We start from the raw sequence: 19,889 nt of genomic DNA, 5'->3' as shown, positions 1-19,889 counted from the left end.
TGCTAAAGATAAGTATAAATTAGAGCCCTTGTCGTGCTGTTTAAATCCAAACTGAGTACAAAGTAGTTGAGTCAGATTTCTAGAACTAAGTTCAGACCATTTTGGAATCTCTACTAAATTTTCTTATGGAGAGTTGATGTTATTAAGGTTAATATTTAGTGAATATGCAGAGCATCCTGAAACGTATTGGAGGTCCTCACAAGAATGTACTTAGCCACGAAACCGTGGGCCAGAAGCGTAGTGCTTTCGAGGAGGGTCTTGTGATTCAGCTTGCAAAAATATGGAACATGAGAAGAAACATAGTAAATTTCTACTTACATCTGTCCTAAAATTCTCCTGAGCAAAACATTTTTGTTCTTTTACATCCTTTGTTATAAAATTACAGATTAGAATTTTGAAATGAGTTTAAAACATAGACTCCACCAAGACTTTTATTCAAAAAGAGAGAAGGTATTTTTTGAATCCAGCATGAAGCTGATGTTGCCTTTCTTGGGTGAGCTGAGCGCTGTCTCATTGTTCACATGATGGGACCAACAACAGTGTCTGTCCTCGCCTTGAGCAGAGAAATCCCAAGTGCAGAAGGTTGTGGCCTTGGCCTCAGAATCTGCCTCTTGGCTTCGGAAACTCATCTTTGGACATTCTCTAACATGTAGTTGTTATAAATTAACAAGTGCATCAAAGATGGAAGTTCCCTCTGGACCTAGGATAGACCCAAAGGATGACTTTCATAAACACGTAATTAACTGGGACCAGGAAGGAGAGAGAAGACGAGCAGTCTTCCAGCCAGTTTGCCACATGGAGTGACAAGGACCGTTATCAAGAATCCTTCCTGGTGACCTAGGAGTGATCACGTCCCATCTAAGAACCAAATCTGATGTGGTTCTTTCCAGGAGATTCCTCCCCAGGAAATCATGGACATGTGTGTTTTGCAGCGGCTAAAAGCTTTACTTCCTTCCAAGAGAAATAACTGACACCCATATCGTGTCAACACTCGCAGGCCCTGGTTGAAAGAAGCATCCTCAGAGCCCAGGACTGGCCCTGGGCTGTGGTTCCCACTGGCTCTCCATAGGGGAAGGAAGCCCACACCACCCTAGAAAAGCACCTTCCCATGAATATGTTTTCTCACAAATGATGGATAAAAATTTAAGCCCCCAAACAAGCTGACCAGTAGCTTATCTGTTTTGCTAAGTAGCATCCAAAAACACTGAAGTCATAAGCCTTGTTTGAGCCAAGAGGATACAGTAATGACTGATCTCTGGAATTCTCTATACTTCCAAACACTTGCCCGCAACAATACGTCCATTCACTCCGATGAGCGCGTTTTCCCCATGATCGGTAGAGCTGAACGTTCTCCAGAGCTTGCAGCCCAAGTCACCGTGGAGTAGCTGTACCAGTCAAGGTCCTCTGGCCTGTGGCTCCAGCTCTCAGCTGCTGGCTCGCTGGCTGCCCTCTCTGGCTCCCCCAGCTTTCTGCTAATCAATGGAATTAAATGGAACGTCTGTCATATTGAGGAATCAGAATTTTTCATGTGAAGATCTGCTTTCCTGTTTTCTTGCCAACACAACACAGGGCCTGTCCCTAGTCGTTTTTCATGCCAGGATATGATGGAAAGGAAGTGACCCTGAAAACTGGTGCCTGGCCGGCTTCGGGTGGCTTTGCTTTTTAGCATGTGACTGGCCACACATCACATCAGCTTCCCTCATCCTTTACACCCAGAAGACTCTCTCCGCGGTTCTTTCAGGTGTATGTTTTCAAAAGAGTGGGTTGCTAGCTCCTGTGTCTCCCGCGAGGGCAGATCTTTTTGCTGCGTCCCCGGCTGCTATATCAAGCCGTGGCTCACTGCCTTTTGCAGGCTGGTCACCCCTCGGGAGGTCTCCGAGTGGAGTGAGCCGGCAGGATTCTGCAGCGCTGCGGGACCGCGCGCTTAGGGCCTGTCACGTGCCCAGGGCACTCCCTGAGTGTGAGATGGCTGCCCCAGCACCGTCTCTGCTGAGCCGAGCCATGTGTTACTAGGTACGTGGCTTTCCCATGCAGCCCGTTTCTCCATCCCTGTAAGGATCCTAACAGCAGCACTTCGTGTGGAGTAAACGAGGTGATTCAGGTAAAACCTTTAACACCTCACCTGACCAGCAGGAAGCATTCTGTAGGAATAGCTGTCATCGTCGTCGTCACCATCATCATCATGAGATGGTTCTTGCCGGCGCTTTGATTGTGTGATCAGGGCTGGTGTGGGGGCCAGGTGCGCCCCCCTCCTGACTGCTCTCCTCCCCAGCACCTTGCACCAGCAATCCTAGATCTTCTGCAGAGATCTGCCGTCTCCAGACAGGCAGCCCTCACATCATAACTCCTCCTCGGCCCAAACAGCCTTACTCTGGCTATAAATAAAAATCCCTGCCGCGGAGCGCAGCATCAAAGCCGGGCACCAGCCAGACCCTAAGATAATCTCCAGGCTGTGGTGCAGGGGTGTTTCTGCTCAGCGGCCAGCCCTGCTTTCTCCCTGCCCGTGTGAATAAATATGATCTTAAAGGGCCTGGAAACATTTCTCTGGGGAGTCAGTGGAGACCGGGCTTGTTGACCGTGGTATGGGAATGAGTGAGTGTGCAGGGCCGCCGGAGGGACCGCGTCTCCCCGCCCACTGGAAGGTGATTTTCCGCCTTGGCTCCTGTCCCAGCAGGACTGCATAGCTTGAATACCAGAGCTGCTGCAGCCTTGTTGCGGAGGGCGGCCTGGACGCTTTGTCCGAGAGACGGGCATCTTCCTTCCCTTTTCCTTGGTGGCTGCCCGCTCCCCTGCAGTCCGCACCCTTGGTGGCCCCCCCCCCCCGCTTCGGACCCGCACCTGCACAGCGAGGGAAGCTTGTCCACTACTGTCCACACCCGCAGTCGATGCTCTGCTGAGTCAGGTGATAGTCTAGGCACTTTAGTTAATAACATTAGAATCTATTCCTAAGTATTCCCTCATACAGTAAATACGTATTGAATTAATTAATTAAATGCCTTGGCTGTTTTTAGAGGAGTTCCTGAGGGTATTTTGGAGGGCAGGAGAGGCTAGCAGACATTGATGGCTTGTCACACAGCGGGACTTCCGGGGCGTCTCAGTAAATCCACACAGAGACCCTGTAAGAGAAGAACTGTTGTTTCCATCCCCATTTTAAAGAGGAAGTGACTGAGGCTCGAGAACTTACTTCACCTGCCCAAGGTCACACAGGCAGAGAGAGAGCCCAGGACCCAAGCCCAGGTCTGTGTGACTTGAGAACGTGCCCTCTAGGCAATTCTTCCGCCTCCCAGAAAAGGCCCCGCCCTGCGTGTGCGTGTAAGCGGGTGCTTGGTTACTGCGGGGCTCACTTGAGTGCTCGACACATTTACGTGGGGCGTGGACAAGAGGGGGCGCCAGTGAGGACGTGTCGGGACTCCAGAGTTGGCATTTGCCTCACTTCGTTCGGGCTGCTGTAGCAAGATACCAAAGCCTGGATGGCTTATAATAAGAAGTCTATTCCTCACGGTTCTGGAGGCTGGAAGTCCAAGGTCAGGGTGCCAGCATGGTTAGGTGAGGGTCCTCTTCCTGGTCACAGATTTTTCGTGGCATCCCCCTGGAGCCTCTTTTCTGTGGCACAGATCCCATCATCCCTGGGGGTTAGGATTTCAACATAAGAATCTGGGGGGACTCAGACACCCTGACCATAGCGGCATTGACCATGAATCATAAACTAGACGGAGTCACGGCCGAGGGAGAGGTATCTGTTAGCATATCTCACAGCAGCACCTGCGTGCTGGGAGTGAGCATCCCACAGGCCCGGGGACCGGACTCCTGCGTGAGAGAGGCCTCAGCCACGGCCCAAAACAGGCTGGCCTCCCGGGACCGGGCCGTCCCATCCCTCCATCCCTTGGCTGGTGCATTTCACTCAAGGTCTTCTCTGCGCACCTTGCCAGCCAGTGAGAGAGCCTTACTGTGAGCGGAGCATCCTCCAGAGGTGAAATGGAGAGTCCCCAAAGCCAAACCCGTCACCTCTCTGCCATCCCCAGCAAGGCCAGGCCTGGATGGCTGCCCTGAGAGGCCAGGTGAAGCATGGTACCTGCCGGGGGAGGGCACTGTGGATGCTCAGGCCCCACAGCCCTCGGTGGGCAGAGCAGCCGAGCCAGGGGTCCACCACCCCCAGCTTCTCTCAGAAGAAGGGATGTGGACGAATCGGAACTGGTAGGAATCTAAGCCTTCGGTGTCGGTACAGCACTTCCACTAATTCACCTGCCTGGGTCCAAGGGTCGGCCTTGAGTTTGTAAGTTAGATGGGGAATGAAATGTGTAAAGATGAGTCGGTTCCCAGGCAGTATCCTGGGTCTGATATAAACCAGCAGCCAGTGGGGCTCATGGGGTGAGAGGGCCTTGGCCTCACCAAGGAGGGGGGAGGAGCTCTAGACTGATCCACACAGCCTAGGAGGGCAGGGCGGGCAGCAGGGGGACAGAGGGAGGCTGTGCCTGTCCCTTGAGTGGCAGCAGCTCTCGGTCCAGTTAACCTGTAAGCACGTAGCTTCGCAAAAACACTTAAGGGTAGAGTGGCTTTGACCTCTGGCTAGTTTAAAACTTCATTTCTTCTTCCTCCTTCTTGGCCGTGGGTTTCAGAAATCCTGAATTTTGTACCAAAATGCAAAGGACACTTGAGTGAGCAGTGTGCATGTTTGTGCTGGGTGGGCTGTTGTCAAGTTCCAGCACCTGTGGTGGGAGTGAGCCTGGCAGGGACTTCAGATTCAGGCCCTGCCTCACTCTCCTCCACGTTTGGCAGGTGTCGGCAGACCCTTTGCAGGACGTGATGACACTATGGGATTCTTGTCCCAAAGCTCGTCCATCTGTCCTGCCGCAGCAGAGCCCAGGCCCGAGTGCGCTCACGGGCTCTAAGGAGCTGTGGGCATCTGCTGTCGCGCCCCAGCCTGACCTCGGGCTTTTCTCTCACGATGAGAATCTCGAAGAGCGTAGCCTGGTGGTTCTAGGGTAGCGTCAGAGGCATTGCACTTCATTTGTTACAAAAGGAAAGAAAAAAGTTTAGGCAGAAAGGGAGATGAATTCAGAAATTTTTAGCATTTTGGTAGCACAGTTCTTTCAACCATTTTTTAAAGCTTATGCCCTTCCCTTCCAAAAGGATTTGAAGTGATTACAACATTTAAAAGGCTGCAGTGTTTGACTTCCAAGGAATAAAACGAGAGAGATTCAACCAAAAAACTCAAAATAAGTAAACATGACCAGGTGTCTGACTGCACGCACTGAATTTAGCACCAGGTTCCTGGAAGGACAAGAGGCATAGATGGGGTTGCGAGGGTTTCATTTTCTGACAAAGAGGACGGGACCCCCATACGGTGGGGGGAGGCTTGCTCTCCTTTGGGGGTACCCGCATCCTGCCCCTGAGGACAGGGTAGACACTGCCCCTTAGACACTGAGGACAGCACTGGTCAGTCTTCAGGCCCTTCTCAAGGGACCCGTGCCAGGGTGGGGGGACCTCGGGCCAGAGGAGCACGGGGGTGGTTTGGCCTGAGTGGTGGTCCTGGTTAGAATGACTGTGAACGGCCTGTCACGGCTCAGCTGAGTTAATCTAATTACTTTTTCTTTTGTCTGTTTTCTTCTTCCCATCCTCTCGTGTTCGTGTCTGTGTTCCACTCTGACTCTGTAGTATAAATCTGTGTTTAGGTCCTACTCCCAGGATTTCGTGCCTCACAGCCAAGCTTCCATCCAGCCTTTCCTCCCGTCTACCTCCTCTTCCTCTCCACATTTCCCACCTGTCCACCAGTCTCAGAGCTCTGACTTAGCGGTGCCAACCGTAGCCAGTCCGCCTCCCAGCACCCTGGACGGGCCTCTTTCATCTTCTCAGGAGAGCAGCTTTCATGGGAACACTGTCTGCCTTCCTTCCGAAACCTCTTTCACTGACTCGCCCCAGACGCCTTCGGTGAGAACTCAACACACACACGCCTCCCCGTGGGGCTGCGCCTTCTGAAAAAGCCTCCGCCCTCACGAGCGGTCAAGTCTGTTGCTGGCGTGGGCCCAGTCGCGGCGTGGCTGGACTGAGGGGTGCACAGGTCACCAGGTGAAATCGTAGCCCGTCTGTTTCCTTCTCTGCAAAGTTCCCATCAAACTAGGGATCTGATTTTCCACAAATGGGTTAGTGACCATTTAGAGACAACAGGTTGTCATAAGCATAAGATAGCAAATGCTACTGGTTTTCTGTGTGATTGGTTGTTTCTAGAGGAAGGTGCAGAGATCTCCGACAGCTCAGAAGGCAGTTGCGTGTTTAGTTGCCGAGGTGCTGAGGGTGGAGGGCCTCTTTGCTGTGCTGCGAGATGGGCCGCAGCGCTGCATCCGGGCACAGGGAAGTGCTGCCGTGCGCGTGGGCGGGGACACGACAGGCAGAGGGGCAGAGCAAGTGCAGGCACGTGCAGCCAGCGCTGCAGCGTGCAGCTGTCTTGATGTGTTGCCTCCCTCTCTCCATGTTTGGCCCCAGCACGGCAGAGTGGGGAGGTGTACACCTCCACCAGGACAGCCTGAGTGGCCCTTGACGCCTTTGGGGAAGCTCCAGCAGGAAACGTGGGTCCCCTCTGACAGAGGCAGGAGGTGGCAGAAGCAGCTTTGTTCCCCGACCCTGGGAAGGCATCCCCGGAGAACGGAGGGCACGCCGCCGCCGCCGCCGTCCTCTCCTCCGGTCAGGGCCAGCCCCGTGGCGGGGGGCCGTCACATGTGCGTTCCCTCTCGTCCTGTCTCCCCCAGAGCGAACGCGCCAGTGAGGGTGAATCCGTCAGTCTGTATGCCTCTGGCCAGAGCAGCGAGGAGTAAGTAACCGCGGGCTGCCTCGTGCCCGCGGCCTAGCCTGGCAGGGGTCGGGCCCTGCTTCTGTCTGGCTGAGCCTCCCGGTCACCAGCAGCCATCCTGCGTGAGACCTCAGCCACTGCCCGAGCCAGGGGCCGGCTCGGCTCCGCGGGGAGAGGACAGGGCTTCCAGCGGAGCCTCCTTTGCTTTCGCTCCCGCGGTGTGCTGCTCCTGCAGCCTGGCCGGTGGGCCGTCTGGGGATCACGGGAGCAGCCTGGCCTTGGCCCTGGCCACGTGTCCGGTTGCTCTCAGGGATTTCTTTCTACCCCATCTTCTGGTGTTGGGGCCCGTCTTCTGTCCCTCTCCCAGAGGCAGGGACTCCTCTCTCCCACACTGAGCCTTCCAAGCCAACATCCCCCTCCCACCCAGCAAGCTCCAGGCCTACAGTCCCTGCTTCAAGGAACCTGGTGACTCCACCAGGCCTCCCTCCTGTCGTGGTTGCCCTTGTTTTACTGCCCTCCCAGCGCCAGACGGTCAAGGTACAGTGGTTCTGTCGAGCAGTCAGCTTTCCAGGGTTTGCTGCAGCAACACCCGAGCAACTGCAAAACCTTCGAAACGAACCTTCCCACCGTCCCGGGTGGGGGGCCGGGTCCCTGGAGGGGGCACCGTGAGGACTCCGCCCTCCTCAGGGGCCAGCTCAAGGGGCCCAGTCCATTAAAAGCGTGCTCACTCTCGTTAGGATGGCCCCCTAAGGGGGCCCCCAGAGCACCTAGATATCCACGTGAGGCAAGCCCCACTTCAGGTATTAGCATGTTGTAGAACACTGTGGAATTTTCACTCCAGTGGGTTCAGCCCCCTCCTTGGGAGGTAAGCTGTTTGTCGCCTGGTGTTCCCACCTCACCTGTCCCCTCTGGTGACCTCCCCCACCATCATCCAATTCAGCCTCTGCACACGGAGTCCATTCCAGGCTGGCCTTCCAGAGCTCTCCCTCCACCTGTGACCCCATGAGGTGCTGCAGTGTCCTCTATGAGGACGTGCTGCTTCTTCATACTCCCCCCACCCCACCCCGTTCTCTGTTGTGGCCTCAGTGGCAGACCAGGGATGCCGGGGGGCCGTGTCGTCATTGAGTGGGTGGGCCCGGGTTCCTAGGAAGAAGCAAGGCTGCTGGAGGATGGAGGGACTGCCTTTGTGCACTTGAGCAGCTAGGCCCTTGGGAAGCATAGCTGTGGTGCTGAGGGCGTGCTGTGACTGGGAAGCTGGCGGAGGCCTGCTGCACACCTGCAGGGCATAGCGGGCAGGGCCACAGTCTTCCAGCTCAGGGGGTCTGGGGCCGGGCCCTTCACTTCCCACAGCCTCTTTTTCTTTGTGTGACCGGTATGGTGATGTCGGCCAGCAGGTAGGGTGTTGGTCAGGGCCAGGTGAGGAAAGGCACGCGCAGCGCCTCGCGGAGCTTGGCCGAGTGGTAGCTCCTGCGATGGTCCTTTCTTCCAGCAGGTGGTCGGGATGGCTTCCTCTAGGTCGGCAGCTGACAAAGGTTATAAGTAGTGGTGCTTTTCATTCTCCCCAGAGGAAAGATGCTAGTCTGAAGAGGGCCCGTGCTTCCTTTGTAATGGACCGCGGTCACGGTTGACGTGTTTACATCTCAAGTTCCTTAGGAACTTGCACTCAAAAGCCACTTGCAGGCAGGAATGCTGGGAAGCAGAGCAGCCCAGCGGGGGGCACCTGTCACACACCCAGCACTGCCTTCTCTTTTCAGGAATCACCAGCTTCGAAGGACGGACATCCCAGAGATGCCTCGTCAGCCGGCAGTGCACCTGGGAAGGAAAGCAGGGACGGCGGGGACAGGTAGGAAGTTACCCACGTGGAGCCGGGTGCCCTGAAAGCATCACGTCTGCCCGCCCAGTGAGAGCTGCCCCAGCTGCCCCTGCGGCAAGCACGCCAGGCCTGCTGGGGCTGTATGTTTACACTTGCGCTGAGCCAGATGTGTTTTTTACAAAGTGAAGGTTTGTAGCAACCCTGCATCAAGCAAGTCCGTAGGCGTCACCTTTCCAACAGCATTTGTTCGCTTCATGTATCTGGTAATTCTCCCAGGATTTCAAATTTTTTCATTATTACTATATTTGTTATGACAATCGGTGATCTTTGAGGTTATGATTGTGATTGGGGGCACCACAAACCATGCCCATATAAGATGGCAAACAATCGATAAACGTCGTGTGTGTTCTGACTGCTCTACCAAATGGCTGTTACCCCATCTCCCTCCCTCTCAGGCCTCCCTGTTCCCTGAGTATTGAAGTTAGGCTAGTTAATAACCGCACAATGGCCCCTAAGTGTTCAAGCGAAAGGAAGAGTCACACATCTCTCACATTTGTTTTTTGTCTGCATTGGGTCTTCGTTACTGCATGCGGGCTTTCTCTAGTTGTGGCGAGCGGGGACTACTCTTTGTTGCAGTGGGCGGGTTTCTCATTGCCGTGGCATCTCGTTGCGGAGCGTGGGCTCTAGGCACACAGGCTTCAGCAGTTGCAGCACGTGGGCTCTAGAGCTCAGGCTCAGTAGTTGTGGTGCACGGGCTTAGTTGCTCAGCAGCATGTGGGATCTCCCCGGACCAGGGCTCGAACCTGTGTCCCCTGCACTGGCAGGCGGGTTCTCAACCACTGCGCCACCAGGGAAAGTCCCTCTCACTTTAAATCAAAAGCTAGAAATGAAGCTTAGTGAGGAGGGCATGTTGAAAGCCAGGAGAGGCCTAAAGCTAGGCCTCTTGTACCAGCCAAACAAGTTGGTTAGCCAAGGTGTGAAGGCAAAGGAGAAGTTCTTGAAAATTAAAAGTGCTGCTCCAGTGATCACACAAATGATAAGAAAGCAAAACAGCCTTATTGCTGGTATGGAGAAAGTTCGAGTGGCCTGGATAGAAGATCAGAGCAGCCCAACGTTCCCTTAAGCCAAAGCCTCATCCAGAGCAAGGTCCTAACGCTCTTCAATTCTGTGAAGGCTGAGAGAGGCGAGGAAGCTGCAGAAGGAAAGTCTGAAGCGGACAGACGTTGGCTGAAGAGGTTTAAGGAGAGAAGCCGTCTCGTAACGTCGAAGTGCCAGGGGAAGCAGCAAGTGCTGATGGAGAAGCTGCAGCAAGTTATCCAGAAGATCCAGCTGAGATCATTCATGAAGGCGCTACACTACGCAACAGATATTCAGTGTAGACAGAACAGCCTCTACAGGCAAAAGACACCATCCAGGACTTTCATAGCCAGAGAGGAGAAGTCAATGCCTGGCTTCAAAGGACAGGCTGACTCTCTCGTTAGGGGCTAATGCAGCTGGCGACTTTCAGTTGAAGTCAGTGCTCATTTACCATTCCCAGAATCCCAGGGCCCATGAGAATAATGCTAAATCTACTCTGCCTGTGCTCTATACATGGAGCAACAAAGCCTGGATGACAGCACATCCGTTAACTACATGGTTCGCTGAATATTTTAAGCCCACTGTTGAGACCTACTGCTCAGAAAAAAAGATTCCTTTAAAAATAGTACTGCTCATGGTTAATGAACCTGGTCACCCAAGAGCTCTGATGGAGACGATATACAATGAGATCAGTGTTGTTTCCTTGCCTGATAACACAGCATCCGTTCTGCAGCCCCTGGATCAAGGAGTAATTTCAACTCTCAAGTCTTATTACTTAAAAAATACATCTTGTAAGGCTATCGCTACCATAATTTGTGATTCCTCTCATGGATCTGGCAAAGTAAACTGAATCCCTTCCGGAAAGGACTCACCGTTCTATATGCCATTAAGAACATTCATGATTCACGGGAAGAGATCAAAATATCAGCGTTAACAAGAGTTTGGAAGAAGTTGATTCCAACCTTCCTGGATGACTTTGAGGGGTTCAAGACTTTAGTGGAAAAAGTCACTGCAGATGTCGTAGAAACAGCGAGAGAACTAGAATGAGAAGTGGAGCCCGAAGATATGACTGAACTGCTGCAAGCTCATGATAAAACTGTAACAGAGGAGGAGTTGCTTCTTACCGGTGAGCAAAGGAAGTGATGTCTTGAGATGGAATCTACTCCCGGTGAAGAGGCGGTGAAGATTATTGAAATAACAACAACGGATTTAGAATATTAGCGGCAGCGTTTGAGAGGACTGACTCCAATTTTGGAAGAATTTCCACTGTGAGTAAAATGCTAGCAAACAGCATCGCCTGCTCCAGAGAAGAGTGTTTGTGAGAGGAGAGCCCGTCAGTGCGCAGACTCCACTGCGGTCTTGCCTTAAGAAATCGCTGCAGCCCCGGCCTGATCAGTCAGCAGCCACCAGCATCGAGGCAGGCCCTCCACCCCCAGGAAGGTTACAGCTCACCAGTGGCTCAGGCGGGGGTTAGCATTTTTTTAGCAATAAAGTATTTTTTAATTAAGGTGTATGAACACTGTTTTAATTTTTATTGATTGATTGATTTTTAAGATTTAATTTAATTTTTATTTTTGGGGGCTGCGTTGGGTCTCCGTTGCTGCATGCAGGCTTTCTCTAGTTGCGGCGAGCGGGGGGCTACTCTTGGTTGCGGTGCGCGGGCTTCTCATTGCGGTGGCTTCTCTTGTTGCAGAGCACGGGCTCTAGGCACGCGGGTTTCAGTAGGTGTGGCTTGCAGGCTCTAGAGCTCAGGCTCAGAAGTTGTGTCTCGTGGGCTCTAGAGCGCAGGCTCAGTAGTTGTGGCGCACAGGCTTAGTTGCATGTGGGATCTTCCCGGACCAGGGCTCGAACCCGTGTCCCCTGCATTGGCAGATGGATTCTTATCCACTGCGCCACGAGGGATGTCCCTACTGTTTTTTTAGACATAATGCTATTGCACACTTAACAGATTACAGTATAGTATAAGTATGCCTTTTATATGCACTGGGAAACGAAAAAAATTCACGTGAATCACTTTATTGTGTTATTTGCTTTACTGCAGTGGCTGGGAACCGAGTCCACAGTATCTCCGAGATATGTGTGTACACTCTTCCCTTTATTCTGATTCTCAAAATTATGCATGCTCAGGGTAGAGAACATGGAAAGTATAGAAATGTATAAGAAAATAAGAAGGATAACCGCAGCCCTCAGAAGCCCTCCTGCTGGCACCAGCCTGCCTCTGCTTCTTGAGCATCTCCACGCCTACTCTTCACCTCACACGTTACCCACAACACGTTACCCTAGGGTTTCCTTCTCAAACCCTAGGCCAGCCTTCCTTCTGCCTCTTCCAAGTTCAAATGTAATAAAGGAGTGTAAAAGATTCCCCCCACCAAACTTTTTATTGTGAGTTTCTAGAGATAGTGTGTGAATTGTATGTAGTGTGTATTTGAAAGTAAGTCACAGACATGACACTCAGCCCCTAAATATTTCAGCATGCCTCCTAAAAAATTTTAGACGCCTACCTGATTACGATATGATTATCACACCTAAGAAGAGTAATAAATGCTTTACATTATCTGATATGCAAATGATCTTCTATTTCCCTAGTTCTCCCTATGTCTTATAAGGCTTATTTTTTGGAACCAGGGTCAATCAGGAGTCATCTCTGCATTTAGTCATGTGTCTCTTTCATCTTTGGTAACATTTCAACATTAGCATGACTCAAACCTGCCCAGGTTTAGAAATATGTAGTAATTTCTCCAGTCCACACATAGAAAGGATAATGTGCAGGACCTGTGACTCAGCCCTGCCACCTGCGACTTCATGTTGACTTCCCCTTCGTTGTGAAATGCTCCGCAAATTCAAGCTTTTCCTCCCTCTTTAGGCTAAGGTTCGGCTACTTCTGGAGTCCTGGGTACAGAGCTAAGCAATACCCACTTGCTGTTGTCAGGCCTAAACATAAATGGTTAAAGACGTGGTAAAAATAGCAAGAGACAGGAAAAAAAATAGAAAGCAGTCTCTAGGGGCCTGTCGGCAAGGGCTGCCTGCCCAGCCTACTCTGGCCACCCCTCAGTACCGTCCACACGGAGTCTGATTCAGTGGCCCAGGCTCAGGTCTCCCCAAGTGTTAAGGGGTGATGGGTTTTCTAGTCTAACACGTAGTGGCCGTCTGTACCAGACAACAGCAGCTCATGGGCTCCAGCTCCATTGGACCCAGGGGTGCCATTTTTCAGAGTTCAGGTGGCCCCTGCACAAGAAGCAGAGGATGAGCACGCTGACTGGCTAGAAGCGGTCGCTGGGACGTTGTCCTCTTTCCGTGAAGGCCAGGCCACGACTGGACGCTGACGCGCAGCTGAGGCTTCGTCCCAGGACTGCGCGTGGTTTTGCTCTGGCCCATCCACGTTGCCTTACTGAAGGCCCAGGGGTTTTGTTTGTTTGTTTTGTTTTGACTTGGGTTTTTTCGCCCGTACCGTGTGGCTTGTGGGATCTTAGTTCGCCAACCAGGGATTGAACCCAGGCCCTCAGCAGTGAAAGCATGGAGTCTAATCACTGGACTGCCAGGGAATTCCCAAAAGGCCCAGGTTTTAATGTCTCAGATACTTGGGGTTAAAAATGAAGCCTGCGACCACAGGGCCAGTCAGTGGCTCACGGGACTGATCACGAGAATGATGGGAATATGGGAGAAAATGCCGGGGAAAGCGCGGTGCCCGCAGACCCCACATCCATCTGCCTCGTGTCCCCCCTCTGCAGGCTCCCTCTGTGCTTCGCCTCTTGGAGGTTCTCTCCTCCCCCTTCACCCAAACTCCTACTCAGCGCTTCAGTCTCAGCTTGCCTGTCCCATCTTCAAGCCCTCCCTGCCCTTGGCTCAGGCTGGACCCCTGCCCATGCTGCTGCCCACCTGCCCACCGGCACCCGCGGACAAGGGCCTGCTTCATGCTCCTCTTCAGTCCACTAGAGAGGTGGCCCTGGGGAGAGACCTGGGGATGGCACTGAGATCATGCTGGCTTGTTTCCCCATCCCGCTGGCCCTTTGCCATTCTCTCCTTGAGTACTGACAGTCCGGGCGGTCTGTGGGCCTTGACACAGGTGACTGAGACCATTACTTTTTCAAATTGCTCAGGGGAGCCTTCTTGCTCTGCGTGCTTAATCCCTTCCACTTACTGAGGGAGTGTCCGGAGAGAGCAGGGACTGTCCCCAGGTCACACAGCTTATCAGGAGCAGAGCTAGAAACCCAGTCTGCATCCCGGCCTCTTGTCTACCTCCCAGGCCCCCTGTGGAGGGGTGGGAAGCGGGTCTGGGCTTCTCGCTGGAGCCGCAGTCCGGGGAGGACTCATTCAGGGGAGCAGCTGTACCACAAGACCCCGCGCACGGGGCCACGCTACCTTGGCCCCCGGGAGCCGTGGAGCTCAGGGTCTGTTGACACAACACAAACCATTTCTCTCTCCAGGGCCCCAAAGTCACCAGATGCTCCAGAGGCTCAGTCGGAGGAGGAAGTGGACGAGCTGTCCCTCATTGACCACAATGAGATAATGGCAAGGCTGACGCTCAAGCAAGAGGTGGGCTCCTCACAGGCCTTCGTGTGCAGGGTCTGGCCCAGAAAGAGGGTAGGGGGCTTTGAGCAGGGAACCTGGGGGTGTCCCAAACAGAAAGGCCCAAGCCGAGTGCTCACCCCCCCAGGTGGCCCTCCTGGGCGGCGGGCTCTGGCATCCCGCTCGTCCTGGCCCCATGCCTGGGCCACCGTGGGTGCTCTAAGACCCTGGGCACATGGGTGACTTCCAGGAGGAAGTGTGCCGTCCCCTTCTCTGACACCTCTGGAGAGCGATCTTGGGCAAGTGACATGTCCTCTCTAAGCCCCAGATGGCAGGACTCTGGAGGGTGTTGTGAGAACGAAATCCACGAGGGTGCTCAGCACGGAGCCCGTGTGTGGTAAGCCCTCGCTAGTGCAAGGTATTTTTATGTTGTTAATGACAGAATGACCCCAGTGTAGTGTCAGCATGGGAAGCACAGCTAATTAAGAAATTCCAGGCCTGGCCACCGAGGCTGCCTCCATCCCATGTCTTGTCAGGAGAGCCTCATGGGTAAGCGCGGTGCCCGAACCCGGCACAGTAAGAGGAGCTGACCTGAGAGGGCCTCCCGCCCCCTGCTGCCGAGCGGTTCCGGGGACACAGAGGAATGGCTCCCAGCGGTAGCCTTGACCCCCGCCGAGGAGGCGGCCGTACTCTACACACACACGTGGCTAGGCTGCAGCAGAGAGGAACCGGGAAGGCAGGGCTGGCTGATGTTTCATGACTCTTGCCAGAAATTTCTTCTGAAAAATCAGATCCTGGGCGGAGCTGCCCTGTCTTAGCTGGAAATCCAAGACACTTCCAGCGTAAAAACCTTGAAGCTTTGGAGAGGCAGATGCATCTCCAAGAGCTAGAGACACGAGGAAGCTCTCGCGGGGCGTGGTCTCCTTCGGAATTACAGCGTATGGGGCCAGTGGCAGCAGGCCAGGTTAAGGCCTCAGTTTGCTCATGTGAAAACAAGACTTTTCCCTTAACTGGCAGGCCACGGTCAGTGTAAGCAACATTGGATATATTGAGCATCTTTGTGGCACTTTTCACTCCTCTGAGGAGGGCTCCCTGGAGGAACGTGTGACGTGACAAGTGGTTCCCCCCACCTGAGGGAGCAGATGTAGATTTAGGGCAGCTTGCTGCAGCTTTGCGGACGTGCGCATACCTGGAAGTGGTCTGCCGCCTCCACCACCATCCTGGGAAGGGCCAGTGCCAGTCCTGCCTGCCTCCCCGTCGGCTCCCTCCATCCCCTCTTCCGCCCTGAGCCGTGGGTCAGTGAACAGGGAAAGACTGACTGGAGCCATGCCCCCCTGAGCCAGTGATGTCCTCAGAGCGCTGTGCCACGCGGTGGGCGGGCTGGATGGGCGCACCTGACCTCTGCAGCCCGGCCACGCTGCTCCCGGAGTGAGGGAGGGCGGGGCAGGGCAGAGAGGACCTGGCGTCTCTGCAACACCGTGTCTTTGTCATCTCATCCCTGCTTGTGACTCCCTAAGCGGACTTTCTTACGGCTGCGTTCTGCTCCACGCCCTCCTTTGCTGTGGTTTTGCAGGGCGACGACGGACCAGACGTCCGGGGAGGATCTGGTGACATCCTGCTGGTCCACGCTACTGAGACGGACAGGAAAGGTACGGCAGCGCTGGCCGCGGCAGCCTCTGTGCCCAAGCTCCCCGGAGGGGGCTGGTCCCGCTGAACCGAGACGTTGCTCGGCTCCACTGCCCTGCCCTCTCCTCTCCTCCAGCCCTGAGCGGGTCAGAACAGCAGTCCTGGTGCTGCTGGGTCACCGTAGGGAGTGCCGACGTGGGGGACAGGTGACCTGCATTCAGAGCCAGACCCTCCGCTTCCCAACCCCCTCAGAGCGTGTCCTCTGGTGGTGCAGGGTAGTGAGGGCCCCAGGATCATCAAGGGGCAAGTTTCAGGTGCAGAGCCCGGCACCTGGTAGGTGCTCCACAGACGGTACCTTGAGTGGCGACATGTTCAACGATAGTGCTAAAATTACGTTGATGTGCGGGTAGCTTCTTACGCTTTTCCCGATATTTTGCCCATTATATTATTCCAGACCGCTGGATTGGGTTTCCTTTATTCCTCCTCTGGGAGCTTCCTGGGGCAAAGGTCCTGTCAGGAGCATCCAGTCTTCCAGCAGCGTTACCTGCACAGGACGGGGTTCCCCACTCTCAGCGCAGAGACACCCCTTCACGTCCTGATCCTTCGAGAGGGCTGGAAAGGCAGGGCCTGTTTTCTGTTGGGTGGACTCTGCTAGCAGAGGAGCTGTCTTTCCAAGTTGTGTTCTGGAAGGAGGAGGAAAAGGAGGGGCTGTAAGGCCGGTGCCGTGACCTTGGTCAGGTGGGAGGGGCCTGCAGTGCACACGCCCCACAGCTGGGCCTGGCCTCTCCCCACACACACTTCCTTTTTACATTTTTTAAATTATTAAAAAGATGATGGAACAGCAATGGTAAAGTAAGGTGTGTAGGAATTAAAACACCCCGGTCATGAGACCGTAACCCACCAATTTCATTTCTGTAAACAACCTGGTCCCTATGTTTTTACAGCAGATTTCCCGAAGTATGTTACACAGATGATTCTGGGAATTTTTAAATTATGAAAGTAGTACAAAAATAATTGTTTGCATTGCTGAAAATTTGAAAATTAGAGAAAAAGAAGAAATGGTTCCCGCAAACTCACCACAGCCACGCTTTTGCCCTCCGGGTTTCTTCTGATCCAGGCAGAGTGCGGTCCTGGACACTGAGTTTGAATCCTGGCTGTGCGTTCTCAGGCTGGGCCGCTGCTGGGCACGTCCCTTCTCGGCCTCAGCTGACTCAACGTTGTGAAGAGGTTCAAAGTGCCCAGTGGGTGTGAAGACTGAGCGAGTTGGCACATAGGAAGTGCTCGGGGAGTATCTGTTTACATCCCCAGGAACAGCCCGTGCTCTGCCTTCTTCAGTAAACCCTCCTCCGTGCCGGACAGGTCAGAGCTCCAGCCTCAGCCTGGCATGAGAAACAGCTCTCATTTTTGTCCAGTAGTGAAAGGCTGAAGTGGGAGCTGGCCCCAGTCCTCAGCCCTGAGCAGTAAACTGCTGACCTGCCAGGTGCAGCCGGCTGCGGCCCAGGCCAGAGGGAGCCCTGCAGGCAGGGCAACCCGAGGACCTTCCAGTCGGTGCCGACCATGCCTGGGAGAGGAGGCTCTGCTGCCCGCTGGGGCTTCCGCTCGGTTTTATCAGTGGAAAGATGTTGAGGCTGCAGTCATTTGTCCCTGGGATGGGCGGTTGAGGCAGAGGCCCTGGGCCACACAGCAAGCTCCTTGGGCAGGTGGCTTCCTGCAGACCAGAGACCACACCAGTGGCTGGGAGACCCCATGGCTCAGGGGGTGCAGCCTTGGACCCCTTCTTCCAGTGGGCCTTGCCCTCCCCTGGACCCATCTCTGCTTCCTTGCCCCTCTTTGAACAGAAGCCCAAATTTGACAGTGAGCTAGGTGGGCTTGGGGTCCAGGAAGGAGCCTGAGCCCAGCACCACTGGCCCCCTGCTGCACCTCCAGTCCGTAAGCTTCCCTCACGGCACCGCACCGCCAGCCAGATCACCCAAGCACACCCCAGGTGCACGCGCAGGTGTTTCTTCTCCTCTCGTTGTCCAGGGTGTGAGCGGCAGGGGCGGGGGACAGGAGCTGGGCTCTGCAGGGCGGGGCTGCCCAGCCGTAGAAGTGGGGTCCTTGAGGTTCCTCCACCCGATGAGTCGTGGGAGGAATGAGAGAAGACAGGGGAAGGTGGTCTGTGTCCAGAAAAGAATACTTAAGTAATGTGTGTGCATGTGCCCAGCTTCACGGTGAGGGCCACAGACTTTGGAGCCGAATCAGGACTCGAACCTCAGCTCCAGCACAGAATAACTCTGAAGTTCACAAGCCTGGCCAGGTCATTTGTCTCCAGGAGGGACCTGCATTTAAAACATGCCCCCCCCTTTTCCCGGAGACTGTGTGGTTGGGAGGGTGTGTCATAGCCATGAATAAACAGGGGTCTGTTGTGAATGTGGAAAGGTTGGGAATCCCTGGCTAGAACCAGCCCCTGCAAAGGGAAGGAGAGGCGTTGGGTGGGAGCTGCCAGCCCTAATCCCACTTGACTTCCAGGCTGGCCTCCTCCCAGTGGGCCTTGCCCCGCCCCTGACACCAGAGCCCGCACACCTGAGGGTCCAGCAGCGTGAGGCTGAGCCCCTTCGGCCTTCGCTTAGGTCTCTCGCCATGTGGAGATTCCCAAGGTTTTTGTTCCTGGGCTTCTCCACCTAAAGTGTTACCTGTGACTCGCTTCAGAGTCCTGATGATGAGTTTGAATTGTATTCTCTGTGCCCATGATGATTAAGACTCTTTGCATCATCGTCTTCACGCAAACAAGAAGCTCTCTATGTAATCAGAGGTGGCATGTACTTGCAGCAGGTGTGCTGCCTGTCTGTGCCCTGCGCCAGTGGCAGGCCTCACTAATCAACTGCTCTTCCCTCCAGATCTGGTGTTGTACTGCGAGGCCTTCTTGACCACCTACAGGACCTTCATCACCCCTGAGGAGCTCATCAAGAAGCTGCAGTACAGATATCCTTGCCTGTGCCTCAGCCCTGGCGCCACACCTCTCACTGCACAGAGCCTCCTGGAGCCGGGAGAGGGGCCTTCGTGCCCACACAGCCCTCGCGCAGGGAGCTGCGGGTAGGAGTGATGGAGGTGCTCAGCCCCGCTCTGCCATGGCCCAGCTTTGGGACCTCAGGCAAGGCTTCTTTGAGCCTCACTCCTCGTCTGTAAAAGGGCTGAGTGATGTTATATGAAGTGCCTGGAACATAGGGTGCTGCCTAATGGCAGTTGTGATCACTGGGTGATTCTGAGAAAGAATCAGAAAGAACTGGCGCACACTGAGAGGGTGGGAGTGTGCGGGCCCCTGCGGAGACCCAGGTCACTGGCACCTGCGGCTTTGCGGAGCTGAGCCCCAGGGCATTAGGGGTGATGGGTACGAAGTGTGCAGGGTTTGAGGGAATCAGGACTCCAGAGAACCACCTCAGGGGCAGGCACGGCCACTGCCCCAGATGGCAGACCCAGCAGTGGAGCACAGTCGCCTCCTGCCCCTCGACCACATCTACCCAGCGGGCTCACCCTTTCAGATACGACTCCCCACAGCAGTGGCCAAGGAAGATCCCGAGGCCTGGAGGGATGCACTTTCATTGCCTCTTTCTCGGGTCCAAACCTGCCCATCCTGCCAAGGCTAAGGAGCTACTGTTGCAGCCCAGGGTCCCCGCCCCTCAGCGTCCTCCCTCGTCACAGCCCATGACTGCCATCTGCTGGACAGCCGCTGTCCCTTGGGGCAGAAGTCCTGAGCCCTCCCAGCTCTCCCACGCTCTCCCACTCCCTCCCGTGTGCCCGCGCCTCCTCTGCCTCCTGTCCTCCTCTCTCCCCTGCCCCCCCCTTGGGGCCCTGGTCCCTCAGAACTGGACGGCCCCCACGTACAGACTTCGTTCCCTCCCGCCTCACACCTTCAGTGCCTCACAGGCCTCTGGCTCAGCGAATGATAGTAACTCACACTTGTTGAGAACGGCCTGGTGTCGGTTATGATGCTGAGCGATTGCATGGGTAATCTCTCTCCACTATACCATTTCCTACACACATCACTACCATTTGTTATGTGGCGCCATGATGTTATTTCCTACCGTGTAATTAAGGAAACTGAAG

General features: G+C 54.5%; 1 protein-coding gene across 7 annotated transcripts in view; it reads left to right on the top strand.

The window, feature by feature from the left end:
* RAPGEF1 (Rap guanine nucleotide exchange factor 1) overlaps positions 1 to 19,889 on the top strand; it is a 152,964-nt gene that overhangs the window by 121,284 nt on the left and 11,791 nt on the right. For 6 of the 7 annotated variants that reach the window (XR_013829203.1, XM_079927714.1, XM_079927713.1 and 3 more), the window contains 4 exons: positions 8,539 to 8,627; positions 14,099 to 14,207; positions 15,754 to 15,829; positions 18,683 to 18,767. Coding sequence is in view for 6 of the 7 variants with exons in the window: in XM_079927714.1 (XP_079783840.1) it covers positions 8,539 to 8,627; positions 14,099 to 14,207; positions 15,754 to 15,829; positions 18,683 to 18,767 (359 nt within the window). In the remaining variant the exon portion in view is untranslated. Of the gene's footprint in view, positions 1 to 5,655; positions 5,929 to 8,538; positions 8,628 to 14,098; positions 14,208 to 15,753; positions 15,830 to 18,682; positions 18,768 to 19,889 lie in introns of all 7 variants that reach the window. The other variant, XM_079927718.1, reaches the window with a different exon arrangement.

Source organism: Stenella coeruleoalba (assembly GCF_951394435.1).
Source record: "Stenella coeruleoalba genome assembly, chromosome: 7".
NCBI classification, from domain to species: domain Eukaryota; kingdom Metazoa; phylum Chordata; class Mammalia; order Artiodactyla; family Delphinidae; genus Stenella; species Stenella coeruleoalba.
This window is presented reverse-complemented; position numbering and strand designations above follow the sequence as displayed.